Raw genomic sequence first — 16,341 nt, forward strand, 5'->3', positions numbered from 1 at the left:
AAACATCTGTACAGTATCCTTAACACACCCGCGGCGCCACGGGCGCCGCAGACTAAATAATTCGTTAAGCCCTTGGAGGGAGGGCTTTGTCCGTGATGAGGAAGGGGCCTTCCTCCGGACAGACCATCGGCTGGGCCAATTGGCCCAGCCGATTCCCAAACTGCTGACAAGGAAGCACCTGCGAGCCGCGCGGAGCGAGCCTCACAGTTGCTCCCTTGATGGCGGCCTGACGTGGCAAGAGGCCCCTGAAAGGCCCCTGACAAAGGGAGCCCCCGGCAGCCGCGCTCCGCGAGACTGCCGGGGGCTCCCTGGTCTAGCGCCCACTGTATTTAGATTACAGCGGGCTTGATTACTAGTTTCAAATAATGCTGTACTGTGATTCTACTGAAGGGCATTATAATATTTGCTGTTTTATTTTTAATCCCTTAATAATTCCTGTTACGGAGTTTGCCTTTTTTACCACTGCCACATACCAAGTTAACATTTTCATTGATCTGCCACTATAACCGTCAGAATCTGTTTCAGCCTACATCTCAACCAGTTATAACTCTCTATATTAAAAGTTAAGGTTTTTTGTTCCAATATGCATCACCTCACACTTACCAGAACTGAACTGGTACGGGCCACATCGGTATCCATTCACCCAATTCTGATAGGCCCTCCTTAGGTCTTCAGTTTGCCTTGGCTCTCACCATATGGAATAATTTTGTATCATTGGCAAACTCGATCACTATATTGGTCATTCCCAATTATGGACCACTAATTATCAAATAGCACTGGTCCCAATACTGACCCTTATGGGGCCCTGCTACTCAGTTCCCTCCATTGTGACAATGGCCCATTTATTCTTCCTCTCTGCTTCCTGCTATTCATCCAATTTTCAGTCCATAGAAGGAACTGTCCACTTATTCCATGGCTATTAAACTTACTCCAGAGTCTTTGGTAAAGTACTTTGTCAAAAGCCTTTTGGGAGGAAAATCATGTCTGTCAGATGATGACACTAGTCAATAGGAAGTTAAAAAGTAGAATTATGAGAGAACACTCTCCAGTATGCCTGGGAACAATTCAAATTACACTAATTGAGGCAGCATACAATGTCCACCTCAAGTTAGGAAAGTTCAGGAGTCTAAAAGGATGACAGCATGGTTAACCTAAATCAAGGAAGCCATAAGAGGGCAGGATGCTGTTTCTGTTGGCTGCCGAGGAAAGGACGCGCAGTAATGGGTTTAAACTACAAGTACAACGATATAGGCTAGATATCAGGAAAAAAATTTTCACAGAGTAGTTCAGCAGTTGAATAGGCTGCCTAAGGAGGTGGTGAGCTCCCTCTCACTGGCAGTCTTCAAAGGTTGGATACACACTTTTCTTGGATGCTTTAGGATGCTTTGGGCTGATCCTGCGTTGAGCAGGGGGCTGGACTAGATGACCTGTATGGCCCCTTCCAACTCTATGATTCTATCAGAGGCAAAATTTAAATCCTCTAAAAATGGGAAGTCTTGTCCAAACAAGTTGCTGCAGATAGAAGTGCAGGTTCTTTCTTTCTTTTTCTTTTTTTTTGAGAAAGCAAGCAAAAAGGATTTGAGAAGCTTTCATGTTTTCAGCAATCAATAAGCATTTCTTCAAATCTAAAAGTTGATGTGTCACCTTTTTGATATTAAGCACTAGCAGCACTCTTGCTTTAAGTAAAGGCCACCTTTTGTTCAGGATCAGTTTTTCCCTGAATGTTCCCTAGTGTGTTTCCTCTTGTCACCACTGTCTTGCCCACACACTGAAATCCCCACTCTCTGCCTGTCTAGCTGGCCCTGTATGTGGAGCCAGTAGAGATACTGAAAAGCACTACTTTTCAGGGCCTGGCAATTCATCAAGTAACCTATTTTTTTCTTAAGGACCACACAACCAGTGCACAGGTTTCTATGTCAAGAGGAATGAAGGGATGGCACAAAAGAATCAGACACGTCAAGGACAAGCTTACAAGTGAAGATTTTATACAAGGAATGTCAGGGATGTTTTTTGTATGTGCAATAACATGGTAGAATAGCTACATGCATGGAATACACACAGCATGAACTACAGACAGGTTCCAATTGTATTTCCACCATAGAGTCAAAAATAAACACTTAAAAGTGCAGTACCTAGGTTGGGGGAAAAATCTCTACAAGACTCTTAATCCCATCTCTAATCCTTGAAAAAAATTGTCAGCTTCTAGTTACAAAAGACATATTCCTAGCTGTGGAGATTAGATAGCAGGAATTTACCACTACATAATCCAGTTCTGTTTTGGCATGCAAGCCGAAAACCGCCATCCCTTTCCACAGGCAGAAAAAAGATTAGTTACACTGAAGTCAGCACACTTGTTCAGAAGGGACAGTCCTTTATATCACTTAATTTAATAATACAATCCTAAAATAGGGTTTCAAGGTATACAATGATATATCCTATAAGTGGGAGAAAGAGTGCCAGGATATCATGCCAAACTCCAGTAATGATGAGTGAAGACAGATCTCCACCAGGGGAATGTGCCATACTCATAGGAGCTAACAGGAGGAAAGGCTTTGTTCTTCACTCAGATGGAACCTCCTTTGTTATAGCAGAAGCCGAGATCCACAGAAGAGTCCAATGTTACAGTTTCACTCAGTAGTCTGATCATTCTCTCAAAGTGGTTCAATGCAGGGCTTGTTGAAAAGAATGTTGTCCCAGTATCAAACACTCTTAAACACAGAAGATTGCTGTTTTCCAGATTGGTTTGATGCACAGATACCTTTAAAAATATATACTCGGGACTGTTTAAAGAAAAATAATGTTTTAAAATTTTCTAAGCAAACATTAAACTGCAGGGCATGGGAGTTAACCCAATACTTACCTTTGTTGTTAAGCCTGGTCAATAGAGAAATGAGAGTCTACCAAGCATATAGGATTGAGAGCATTTATAAGGCCTTATTACCCCAAAGTGCAACCAAACTAAACTGCTGGAACGCCATCTTTAGATTTTGCAACATCCACGGATTTTGTTTCAATTACCGCTAAGTTTTAGTGCCCTGCCAAGACCTTCAAAACTATAAGCTATTCTGCAGCTGCACAGATTTTAAATAACACCTGTGGCAAGTACACTTCAAAGAAAGAGAACAATCCTTTTTGTTACTCTGGCTGCTTTGAATGGTAAGGCCCTACAATTGGAAAATTATTGTTCTATGCTAAGTCCTACAGTGCTGAATGCAACAAATGCACACAAATGTGAGATGGTGGTTCCACATGGCACTTAATATAGTGATGGGTTCCCTATTTTTTAAAAAAAGCATTCTACAAACAAATTCCTACTATATAATTAAAAAAAATAAGTTCAAAGTTCTACTTCTCCTTACAATTTTCCTTTATTTTCAGCCTAATTAATTTCTTCCTCCTCTTCATAGCTGGCCAGTTTTCTTGAAATAGTTAATCATGAATTAGTTCCTCCCTGGGAAGGAGAGGGTTTAAATACTACTTTTTGTAGCCAGCCATCATTGCTTATAATATTTGTTTTATCTTCAGTATAAACTGCACTATTAAAACAAACAAGAATTTAGTAATGACTTTGACTGGCTACAAAGTGAAAAGCAGTATTTGTCTCACCCTCCCATCTGAAAGATGAACTGATCATTTATCATTGATTAATGACTGCAGAGACAAATTGGAAGGAAGCAATTAAGCTAGATGAAGGAACAGTAAACCTAAAAAAACACAGTAGTGCTTTTACCGTGTATTTAGAACAACATTTTAAGTTTCAAAAATTGCCAAAATCAAGTTCTTAAGAAGACAGAAAAATAACACTGAAAGTACAGGAATGCAACAGGTTGCCCATGATTTTGTCTGGGCAAACGGGAAAGAAAGGGGGAAAAAAGAAAGAATGGCTATTCCAGCTAGACGGAACCATCCAAAGACAAGCTGGAGTAAAATAAATATGGGAGATGAAATTGCAAGGGGCAAGGCCTGGGACTCCCTATTCCAAAGCAGGGACCACCTCACTTTCCACAATATGAATTGTGAGCAACACGATGCTTCACACAAAGGATTTCAAAGGCACTCAGGAGGGCTATGTGTTTGACCCATTACGCTTCATAAAATAGTTTCATTCACCTTTCTTCCTGTAAATAACCAATGCTTCATCAGCCAGCTGCATTCTCAGCATACTAAATTATATAATAGATATAGAGATACATACTTTTAACTGGTATATAATACACTGGATTTGGGATTCCTCTTTTTTCTGCAAGCTTCTCCACACTCACTCACCTTTGATTTGCAATACCAGTTTGAAATCAAGCCGTGTTGGACCTGTTCAATTGAGCTATTCAGCAATCTTATTGGAAACAGCACATGAAAAGGGGCCAGAGTTCAGCAGCATGCACTCTGACTGTAGAAGGTTAAAAAACGGTTCTTTTGTTGTCCTCGATTTGTTTTTCTAACCCTGAGAAGCTAAGGTGTTATGGAGGACCCAGAGAGGAAGCTGGGGTTAAAGGTCACCAGGCTTTTTATTGCAATTAAAGCAGACTCTGACAGGATGATCCCAGCCACGGGAAGGGACTGCTCTGCGCTCATGGGAGCACTCGTCACAGAAACCCTGGCCACAGGCACGACAGTGGTGTTTGGAGAGCTTGACATTGAATTCCTTCCGGCAGTTATGGCAGTGTAAGATTTCATGGTCAGGCACCCAGTAAGCAGGTCTGGCAGCATCCTTCACGAGACCTGCAGAGGGTTATAAAAATCCACCATGCTCTGACCATGATTAACAAAAAGGAATAAGGACCACAAAAGCCATCTCTGCCTTTTCCAATAATCTAATGAAGAGAAGTCTATGGGAAGGTTCATATAATTCTCACTACATGCTTTTTTTAAATAAAGGATTAATGGACAGTATGTGTAAGCTTCCCATATGCCTACTTTAGGATGCAACCCAAAGTATAAGCACCAGATCCAGGAACAAGAAGACATAACACGTATGGCTTCTCATATGAACACAGATCCTTCCAATAAGAGAGGCAGCACTCATGCAGATTTCTAGTATCTGGCCTCTCAACTGTGAATTCAGGCAGGTTGTGAATGGATGAGCAGAAGGGATTGTGTTGGTGCTGGGCTCTTGAGGCCCTTTCTTGCATGTCCAAGAAAATGCCGATTGGTTCCTTGGGGTTGGGAGGCTAATTTCTTCTAGGCCAGACTTGCCAGGAATTCTGTTTTTTTTTTGGGGGGGGGGATCACCTGGGCATGGAGTTAGGGTTACTGCGGGTAGGCAAGTAGTTGTGAATTTCCTGCATTGTGGATTGGACTAGATGACCCTGGAGGTCCTTTCCAATTCTATGATTCTATGAACACACCAGAACCCCAGAGACCTCTACATGGAAATGCACAAGAGGCAAATATCCTACCTCCTTCCAATCAGAATAAAAGAGCTGTATTTCTGCAAAACTTCATTTACAGGAACTATCAATTATACTGTGGGTCTAAGCAGACTAGTCAGTCTTTTTCTTGGATTTCATGCATGGAATAAGAGCAAAAGTACTACCTCGCAATTTTTTTTTGTATAGGTGGAACATCTCGAACTCTTGCTATCTTGACTGTGACCCTCACCCACCTAATGCACAGTTGCATGAGAGATGCTTGGCAATGCTGTTCATCCCACAATACCTACATATTCTACTACCATGTTGTCATACTAGTTTACATGAGTCCATCTCACCCTACTGGTACTTGCCTTACCAGAGAATTACTGATTGGTAAGTAAAGGTAAAGGTAAAGGTATCCCCTGTGCAAGCACCGAGTCATGTCTGACCCTTGGGGTGACGCCCTCCAGCGTTTTCATGGCAGACTCAATACGGGGTGGTTTGCCAGTGCCTTCCCCAGTCATTACCGTTTACCCCCCAGCAAGCTGGGTACTCATTTTACCGACCTCGGAAGGATGGAAGGCTGAGTCAACCTTGAGCCGGCTGCTGGGATTGAACTCCCAGCCTCATGGGCAGAGCTTTCAGACGGCTGCCTTACCACTCTGCGCCACAAGAGGCTCATACTGATTGGTACAAAAGGTCTATTTGACCGACCTTGCCCAAATGGATGAGCATTCAAAGGACATACTACAGTTGCACCTGCAGAGGAAAGAAGTTCCCATATACCTGCGTCTAAAGGGGAACAGCATTTAAGAACTACTATGCCTGCAAGATGCACATCTAGGACTACCTGAGCCACCAACTGCAACTAATAAAGGAAAATCATCCCACTCACAGAACCCTGACTGGAGTATTCCCTTACCTCGCCAAATCCTACCCCTATGCAATCCTGATTCTGCATCTTTTTTTTAAATTCTTTAATTTATATCCCGCCTCCCCCCGGAGGCTCGAGGCAGGTCTACCTTTTGAAATGAGAAGCAAGTTCTAAACAGAGCAAATAGCACTTACCTAATGGGATGTCGATGGCGGTCACAACCGCTCCAAGAGTGTTCTGCACAGCCTCACCAACCTTCCTGGCTATCACTGTCCCCCCTTCCTCATCTGTTGGAGCCTCAGGCACATCTGTGTGACAGAAACTGAGTTTCAGAGCCAAAAGGCACAAGTTCAGCCAGTCTACTTCACAGTTAAGAGAGAAACTGATGCCCCCAAACAGAAGTTATGGCTACCAGCAGTCAGTGGTTAATATTGTGGGAGGATAATGATGGATAAATGCATAACAATAAAGTAACTACTCTGTTGAAAGATTCAGGTGGGTAGCCATGTTGGATTGAAGAAGCAGAACAAAATTCGAGTCCAATGGGACCTTTAAGGCCAACAAAGATTTATTCAAGGTGTGAGCTTTTATGTGTATGCACATTTCCTCAGACAATGGAATACAGATATCTTAAGAGTACAGATATAAGGGGAGAGTAAAGTAGTAGCAGATTAGTAAACAGCATCGCAACATCCACAAATATGCAGTCTGGTAATTCCTTGCTAGAATAACATATCAGTCCTTTAAGTTCAATTGTTCACAAAAGCATAAACAGAATAAAAATGTTAAGTTTAAGAGCACCTAGAGGACCAGGTTACAGTTTGTTCTCAGCTGGGAGATGGGAACAGCGATCAGTAACAGACTGAGCATTACCCTAACTCAGGGGTAGTCAAACTGCGGCCCTCCAGATGTCCATGGACTACAATTCCCATGAGCCCCTGCTAGCAAATGCTGGCAGGGGCTCATGGGAATTGTAGTCCATGGACATCTGGAGGGCCGCAGTTTGACTACCCTTGCAGGAGCCTTCTTAATTCATATACTGTGAATAGGGTCATAACTGGATTACCTAATTGAACACCCCTGAAGTTGTCATGGCAGTTGTCACATACTCGCACAGGTGTGGGTCCCCAACCCCGCTCTGGGACAGGGCGGGTCTTGGATGAGCAACCATCGCAGAAACCTTCACCACATGACCGACAATGGTGTTTAGTGTCATTATCTTTGAATGATATGCCACATTTGTTGCAGTTCTGAAAAACAAAACAAAAAGACTCTGGGTTTATCTTGTTTGGCATGTAACAGAAAACCAAGGAAGGAGATGGGGTATTTTCCATCTCACAACTGACCCATCTAAATAGTGACAATATTATATCTGCATAGCCACTGTGGACAAACATCCCTTCCTGAAAGAATTCAGGTGGATGTACACATGTGAATGGGTAATTAGCATTTATTGCAGTCCCGGATGTTACCTCTTTGGACACCATTGCCATAAGGCTCAGCATGAGCAATTGTTCTGTAAGGGTCCACAGCTTAGTAGTTCTGGGTTTTAGCAATCAAGTCACATTGTACATGGCAGGGGCCCACATATTTTACAGTTCAGCAAGTGAAATATAGCCACATAAGGTGACTCAAGATTCAGTAAACCTCCTGGTTTTATTGTCTGTCTAGGAGCTGAAAACCAGGTGATGGCCAAGCACTGACTAAAGGCTAGGGCATGGTTGGTGGGATGTTGCACAGGCATAATACAGCTAGTGCCACAAATGCAGAAACTCTACTCACAAGTCCCACCACCAATTTCCATACAGGTACTCTTTCAGATAATGCAACTCATTCCATTTTTCTGTAGATAACTTTAAAATCAAAACACAGTGGCAGGAATAAAAATGTCCACCTACAGTTTTTCTAGTTGAAGCTCATAATTGTGTCCAATCTACCCAATTTCTAGCTCACTAAACCTGAACAGTGAGAGACAGATTCACCATCACTGTCAACATGTAGAATCAGAGCCCAAGCGTTCAGATTGCCTCTGTACACCAATGCTGGATCATGGAAGCTAGCACTTCTAGCAAGTAAGTGGACCAGTCACTGGAAAGAGGTAGACAACTCACTTAAAATACAGAAACAACAGACCTAAGAAAGGAGATCTAGACAGAGTGTTTCATGCTAAAGTCTCAAAAGTGTACTATACCAGTTTCCAAAGACATAGCAGTGACTTATCATCTAACATGAGCCTTGTAATTAAGCAGAGCAACATTAAATATCTCCTGACTGGGAAGAATTTCAGCAATCAAAATGAATGTATTCTCAAATTACATTTCTCTATATGTAGAGAAGAAAAATTTTGGCAGAGTGGCAAAAACATAACTTTACATGGAATATTTATTTATTTATTTATTTATTTAGATTTATATACCGCCCTCCCCGAAGGCTCAGGTACCTACCTTAGCAAGAAATAGCAAGAAACCAAGAATAAGTTTTAAAATACTGCAAAATGGGTGGGGGGAGAGTAGAAGTATTAGAAGGTTCCAAATATAAAACTATATTACAAAGTGGTAGGACTGGTTTGGATTGCAGATCAAATTAAAAAACCAAAACAAAGAATTGTACAACCTGAATCAGTAGACATAGATTGTTTACATAATTATTTATGGATAAAGAAATCAATCCAGGGTCGAGGACACAGAGACAATCAAACCACTGCCTACTCACAGAGTTCCTATCTCCAATTTTATTTAACATCTTCACGTGCCCTTACATCAGCTGGTACAGAGGTTCCGTCTTGGGTGCCATCAATGACACCCAGCAGATGACACCCAGTTCTTCCTCTTGACGGATGGCACCCTGATTCTTCCCCAGAAGCTCTAGCATGGAAGGTGTGATGGGCTGGCTCAAGGAGAGCTGTCTGACACTCAACCCATCAAAGATGGAGTTCCTATGGCTGGACAGGAAGGGTCCAAGCGAGTAAGTGCAACTACCCAAACTGGATGGAGTGCAACTATCTGTGATCCATTCCACCAGAAATCTGGGTATGATCCTAGATGCCTCCCTTTCTATGGAGGCTCAGGTCACAAGAGTAGCATGGCTAGAGTTTTTCCATCTGTGCCAAGCCAAACTACAAGGGCCCTACTTGGCCCTGAACAACTAGCCACAGTGATCTACCTCTAGACTGGATTTCTGCAACTCACTCTTTGCAGGCCTACTCTTATCCTTGATCTGGAAACTGTAACTGGTCCAGAATGCAGCAGCCAGGGTTCGCACGGGAACACCTTGGAGGGCTCACATCTGGCTCATGCTCCAACAGCTGCAATAATTACTAGTTGAATACCAGATCAACTTTAAGTTCATTGTAATCACCTTTAAAATTATACATAGTTTGGTTCCAGTGTACCTGAGAGCCCACCTCTCTGCCCATGCTCCCCAAAGAGCACTATGCTCAGCTAACACCAACAGGCTAATGATCCCTGGACCCAAAAAAGCACGCTTGGCCTCAACCAGGGCCAGATAGTTCTCTGTCCTGACCCCACCTGATGGAATGAGCTCCCAGAAGAAACCTGGCCCCTGCTAGAGCTACCACAGTTCTGCAGGACCTGCAAAATGGGAGCTGTTCTGCCAGGCATTTGGGTTGAGGCCAATAACAAAACCTATTGGGCTCCTAGAACCCCTCCCATCCAGATGCACTTGCTTTATGGAGGTGCGACTGTATCTATTACGTCCTCCAAACACTCCACTTAGGCCCTTCAATAGAAGCTTATCATGATAAGAATATGTGAAATAAAAATGATTTTTTAACCCATGGCAATATGCTAAATGTTTAGGGGAAATTTAAATCTTGGCAAGAAATCAGAGAAGGAATTAATATTCAATGGTTCTTATATCCTCAATCAGTTTCAAGATTAAAGACAATAATTCATGTAGAAGTAGAGCTTGAATACTGAGTTTGAACAGTGGATTATAAAACAAAATGATAATTTATGTTGGATGGATATATAAAGTTACTACTTCAATTTGAAACACAAGTACTGAAAAATGTATGGTTAAATGGATGGAGAATTTTAGGGCGCAAATTCCTATACACCAATGAGAAAAGTTAGGAGAAAAAGAAATTAAGTTCACATTTAGCCATACGTTAAGAGAAAACTGGTATTAAATGTTCTTCAAATGGTATATTACTTCAAAAAACACTGGAAAAAAAGGATAAAAACTATAAAGGAAAAATGTTGGAAACGTTAAGAAATATGTGGTGGACTTGTTAACAAGGCAAATGATATTGAAAGGAAATACAGGGGGAAATGCCAAATTTCCTATGGAAGCCAAGAATATGTTATTAGGAATATTGCCTGACAAATTACCAAAAGTTTTGGTAAAGATATTTGAATATATGATGAGAGCAGCTAACTTAAAAGAATGGAATAACAAACTGGCTGACTTTGCAATAAAGGCAAAATAGATCAATTTCAAAATCTGAAGGGAGATGGAGAGTTTATTATGAAAGTAGGAGATAAATTTAGAATCTCTCTAAAACAGAATATAACTATATAACAATATCAAAGCAAAATGAGAACCAAATATGAATATAAATTTACAAAGAATTGAAATTTGAATAACAATATTTATTTCTGATTTTTTTTTCTGAGATATATAATCCTTGTTTTGGGGGATTTTGATATATTAATTGTCATAGTTAATATGTTCTAGTATACATGCAGAAGTGATGAAGTGTGTGATATGGAATATGTAGTAGCAATGAAATTTAATAATCTAGTGATAAAAGAGACTAGTAAAATATGCGGGAGTTGGAAAGTTGGGAATTATCGTAAAAATTATGATGAGGAGTATGTTGGGGATTTTTTATTATTATCTTTGTTTTATATAACCTGAAATGTATATTAATGACTTGCTATAAATAACCCCTTTTTTCTTTTGTATCCTTTTAAATATTTCTTTCTTTTTAAAATTAAAAAAAAGAAAAGAAAAGGAAAAAGATCATCATACCAAACCATAATTTTCATCATTTTGGGAAATGGAAAACTTGTGGAAAGTGAATAAGCTATCTTGTAAAGGGGCAGGTTTCTGATCAGCATGAAAGTACAGTGGCTGTTAGGTACCAGAATTTGGGAATTGGGTTTCCAATAGGCTGGAGCAATTTGGTCTGTCAGCCAAGATGTCACAGCTTTTGTGGGTCCCAGGCTCAGCTCAGACACTGACTGTGCCATGAAGTTCATCCCATCGATGAGGCGTTGGGCGGCATTGTTGTTGTCCTTCAGAAATCCATCCGTCTGCAACAGAAGTGGAACTTGGTAAAATCTAATCATGCAAGCCTGCTTCTGATAGCCACCCTCCATTAAAAGCAAACACAGGAAAATGTATGCCATCCTCTGGAAACCTGGGATGGTTTTACTGGTGCAACCAGATACTAAAACTGTCCTTGTAAGACTCTCATTGCTGACCAAGAAACTTCACAATACAATGCAACGTTCTTTTGAGGACTTCAAAACAATGGCTCTGAGGACATAAAAGGTTCCAGCATATTTTTGCTCCTTGAACTGGATTTTAACTTCCGCAAATTGAAGGTGGTTGTGGAAGGGACTCGTCCTTGTTTTCCCAAAAATCCTCTGCTGAGGACTCAGGGACCCTACAGAACATTACATTACAGTACAGGAAGGGCTGGGGGTGGGGGGTTGCAGTAAAAAGGGAACGAAACAAGTGGAATTTATTCCCCTTGCATGACTTGAGCAAACCTTGAGACAAGTCTGCTCCACTCTGGATAAATAAAGGATAGTGAAGTTGGGTTCTAAAGAGGAGGCAAGAAGAGTGCGTTATACAGAAAACACTCTTATTATTTGGGATACAGACTTGTTAGATTTACTAATCTATGTTTCAAGTGGAGCCAAGCTTTTAAACATCCAGACACACAGTGTCTCTTTGACGACTTCTGGCATGGCTTGGTTTAACACTGAAGGGACAGAAAGTTTGTCATTGTGACAGTCTGAACATTTTCCTTCTATGGGCCTAATGAAAATAGCTAGTCCACGCAAACAGACTTACTCCTGGCCAGACGTGAACAATTTCTGTCCTCACCACGGTGTCCACAGGATCTTGGTTCCCAAACCAGTATTGTCTGCTGCGGTACACAACTCCACAATTCGGGCACTCTATCACATACCTGCAGCAAGGAAAAAGGGGTGATCATTCAAGCAAGCCCCAACAAGTTGCAAGAATAGAAGTTCATAAAGGAAGAAAGACAGCAGCCTTCTGCACTCCCATACTTACCCTGACCAGGCATACTTGGCAAGACCCATCCAAGGGGAATCAGTGGAAGCAGATGTTTTTGGTACCACCCTCACCTCATTCCCATGTTCGTAACAGGCCTAGAATGGAAGAGAACCACTGAAGTTCAAATCCCAAAGGAGAGTTCTTGTGTGCATGTGAAGAGGAGGCTTGTTTTCCACGAAACTATTTTCCAAATGGGAGCAAATTGGAAATCCAATTCTGTGAACATTTGTATGAAACCATAACAACATGGTTTCATACAAAAAAAAGGTGGTGGTGGAAGAGGAGCTTTCCTCAGTACAAAATAGAAACCGCCTAACTTGTTACCCATCAAGGGCACAATACATCTTGCCTGCCTGGGACTGCAGACAAGAGAGCAGTATGTCTGTGTCAAGAACTTGACAAAATGAGAGGCCACAATCAGTTTGGTGGGTTACAAATCGCAGTTTATGTACAATCTTCCACGTCACCCTGTGCCTGGAGTCCCCGTTCTCTTGCTCCACTGACCTTGCAGGTATACACCCTGTTATCATATTGATGGGTATATCGACAACGGCTCTTGGCTATATGAGGTACCCCTTCTTTGACATGGTTCATGCTGTTCTTACATCCACACCTGGAATTTCAAATCAAGCAAACAGAAGTTCAGAGAAAAGCCTGGATGTCAACAAAACAAATCTCAGCACAGCATCAATTATTTGGACAGAGGCTCATTTAGAGAGTTTTCCTACTGTCATTTAAGTCAATAAACCTCCAGCAGGAAAGATTCCATCAAGTATGAAAAGGAAAAAGTATTCATGCACATTTAGAATGAGAGCAGAAAGCAATACACAGTAAAAAGTCACTTGGTTACATGAGCCATAGTTCAGTGGGATCACTTTCAAGAAAGGTGTTCCCTTTTGTAGAATGTATGGTACTGAAACAGCTGTTAGTAGGCACTGAATGGAGAAATGAGGAAGGTTTTGTAGAAGCATATGAATAACATTTCATCTCACCCTCCCTTTACCAAACAAGAACAGTTCACGAGCATACATTTAGTGTAGCTTTATTTCTTACTGTCTGAAATTTTCATAAACCTCTAATTCTTCAAACATTCTTAAAACTACAGAGACCATCCTCACTGTCACCAAAGAATGAAAGAGTAAAGGTATACAGAGATCTAACTAAGCAATATGTGGGAGGAGATGAAGGGGGAAGGGAAAACAAAAACTTTGCAAGGGGCACAGAAAGAATTAACCAAGAGTGGACAATGGCAAAATCATAACAATTTATAGCAGTATCCACAGAAGAAGGTCACTGCTTTCACTATTTGCTCCTGGAAGGTTAATGTTCAGTTTTAATGCCATTAAGTGAAATTGCAGTAAGGTGTAAGGACAACTGGCCACCAGTTTACAGACCAGACCACAGACCAGGCAGAAGCAGCAAGTATATAATATCACACGAGAGCTTTTCAAAAATTGTCTGCATCCTGCATTTTCCAACAACACAAGGAACAAAGCTGTTTGAAATCTGTTTGAAAAGTGAACCTTGGAATTTCTCAATAAAGCCTTTGAAGTACAGTTTGAGGATGTGATGCACCAATCTCCCTGAAACTAACCAGGTTTCCATGCCTGTATGGAAAACCACCTAGGAAACTGATGTACATTGCCTCATGTTTTATTATAGAATAAAGGCAGGACCTATCAGTACTAAATTCAGAATGTCAGAATCCAATTCATTGTTTTGGATTTCTTTGTTGGAGACATCCTCATGACCTGTTTTGAGCATGAAATTTCAGTGTAGAAAGCCTAATTTTGAATGTGGCAAAAAACTGTGTATCAAAACTGATGTCCCAAATGCTTTAATCCTTATAGCACAATGAACCGTATATTCTGGCACTGTAGACCTTAATCAAAGAGGTCACTGATAGATCTGCATCCACCTACCCACAGCTGAGGCATACAGAGGAACAGGTGAAATACTCATCTGGAAAGAAGGAGCTGTGGGCCATCTGATCATCTGGGATCTCACCACTGAATCGATCACTCAGTGCCTGCAGAAGAATACAAGAGAAGCCATGACGTGAAATCAACCTTTAGATTTTTGGGGGGAAAGACAGATATAAATGACATGCTTCCTTGTAAGGCTAATAATTCTTCCATTAATACCATCTGAACTGCCTTTTGTATTCTGCCTTTTGATATACTGTATCTACAAAACAGCTTACAAAACCCCATATTTGAACCAGGATCTTAATGTATGGATTGTTAAATTCACACACTGAGGATCAGGTAAAGAGTAAGGAAACGTTTGTACAATCACCACCACCCTCCACTTAAAAAAATGTTTAAACATTATGGTGTTGAAGGAAATTGCCACCATTCTATGGGAATGCTCTTTTTCCTTTTATGGGAGCAACTGTCCCATGTGAAATGGATGGAGGGGCCTCCCTCTGCCACCTCCATCCCTTTCTCACCTGGCTGGGTGCTTCCACCAACTATCTAGAACAGGGGTAGTTAAACTGCGAATGCTGGCAGGGGGCTCCTGGGAATTGTAGTCCATGGACATCTGGAGGGCCGCAGTTTGACTACCCCAGATCTAGAAGAAGAGTTGTTTTTATACCCTGCTTTTCACTGCCTGAAGGAATCCCAAAGCAGTTTGCAACCGTCCTCCCTTCCTCTTCCAACAACAGACACCCTGTGAGGTAAGTGGAGCTGAGAGAGCCCTGACAGAACTGCTATGTGAGGACAGCTCTAACAGGACTGTGACTAACCCAAGGCTGGTTCTCAGCAGCAAACAACTGGAGCTGCCAACTGTGGTTCTTCTGTGAGCAAGGACTGAAATCTACTCAAATTCTCCAGCAAGAAAATAATGGGAAAGATATAACTCCTCACCTTATTTGCAGCGTGTTACTTCCTTTAAATTGTTTAAAATTAGGGGGGGGGATTTTGAGCACTGAAAACTAGTGGCTTTTTATTTTACCTTTCTCAGAGTATTATGCAACATATGCCATGGACACTCCTCTATTTCATCAGTTAACTCTCTTCCCTAGAGGCCACATGTTGCCTGTCATGCTTTATAGCACCACTTTCACTACTTGTTTCCTTTCATATCAGATTGGTGATCACAATAACCCTTCCACCATGTGAGAGGAGAGTTATAACCACTCTAGCTTTGATTTTGACTGGACATAACCTAATCAAGTGAATCCATAACTTGATTTTTAATCTTTATCCCCCAGCCAGTGCTTACATATCAATAAAACATTGGATAATCACCAATCTTTTATTCTATTGGCAATGACATTCAATCATTGTTGTTCATTTTACAAAACAACTGATCTTTAAAATGAAGAAATTTCCATCGAAACATAAAGTATTTGAAGATTTTCTACTCTACTTCTTTGGATTTGCCTTACAAGTCACTCCTTGGCACACAGTTAGTAACTGAAGTCACTTTAGTTCAAATGTTTATGTGAAGAGATGTCTGGATGACCAAATGGTTGTTGTTGTGAAATAAAAGATTATTAGAACTAGAAGGTCATGACCTGAGATTTGGTCGCATGGCTATTTGTGGTATGATAAGCGATAGGGTGGATGAGCGATAGGGTTGTGAGTGTCCTGCATTGAGCAGGGGGTTGGACTAGATGACCCAGGAGGTCCCTTCCAACTCTATGATTCTTTGATTCTAAAGTTAAGGTTCATGTGGACTTCAAGTACCATTATATTAAATGTGTGCCTGAGGATATGGAACCCAGGCTATGTCCAAAACCACCATTACAACTTTTAATATAAGCATTTTATGAATGTGAAATGTTAACTAAAGATAAAAGGCTAATTTATCAGGATATATTGGATTTTTCTT

The 16,341-nt window shown here is 41.2% G+C and overlaps 1 protein-coding gene across 3 annotated transcripts in view; it reads right to left on the reverse strand.

The window, feature by feature from the left end:
* Positions 1–1,963: 1,963 nt before the first annotated feature.
* Positions 1,964–16,341, reverse strand: part of ZFYVE1 (zinc finger FYVE-type containing 1) — a 29,716-nt gene continuing 15,338 nt past the window's right edge. For all 3 annotated transcript variants that reach the window (XM_077322683.1, XM_077322682.1, XM_077322684.1), the window contains 8 exons: positions 14,424–14,530; positions 13,006–13,114; positions 12,499–12,596; positions 12,274–12,391; positions 11,334–11,504; positions 7,292–7,475; positions 6,420–6,533; positions 1,964–4,719 (listed from right to left, as the gene is read on the reverse strand). In XM_077322683.1, coding sequence (XP_077178798.1) covers positions 4,487–4,719; positions 6,420–6,533; positions 7,292–7,475; positions 11,334–11,504; positions 12,274–12,391; positions 12,499–12,596; positions 13,006–13,114; positions 14,424–14,530 — 1,134 coding nt within the window. In that variant the 3' untranslated portion in view covers positions 1,964–4,486. The remainder of the gene's footprint in view (positions 4,720–6,419; positions 6,534–7,291; positions 7,476–11,333; positions 11,505–12,273; positions 12,392–12,498; positions 12,597–13,005; positions 13,115–14,423; positions 14,531–16,341) is intronic.

This window comes from Paroedura picta, chromosome 2 (genome assembly GCF_049243985.1).
Source record: "Paroedura picta isolate Pp20150507F chromosome 2, Ppicta_v3.0, whole genome shotgun sequence".
NCBI classification, from domain to species: domain Eukaryota; kingdom Metazoa; phylum Chordata; class Lepidosauria; order Squamata; family Gekkonidae; genus Paroedura; species Paroedura picta.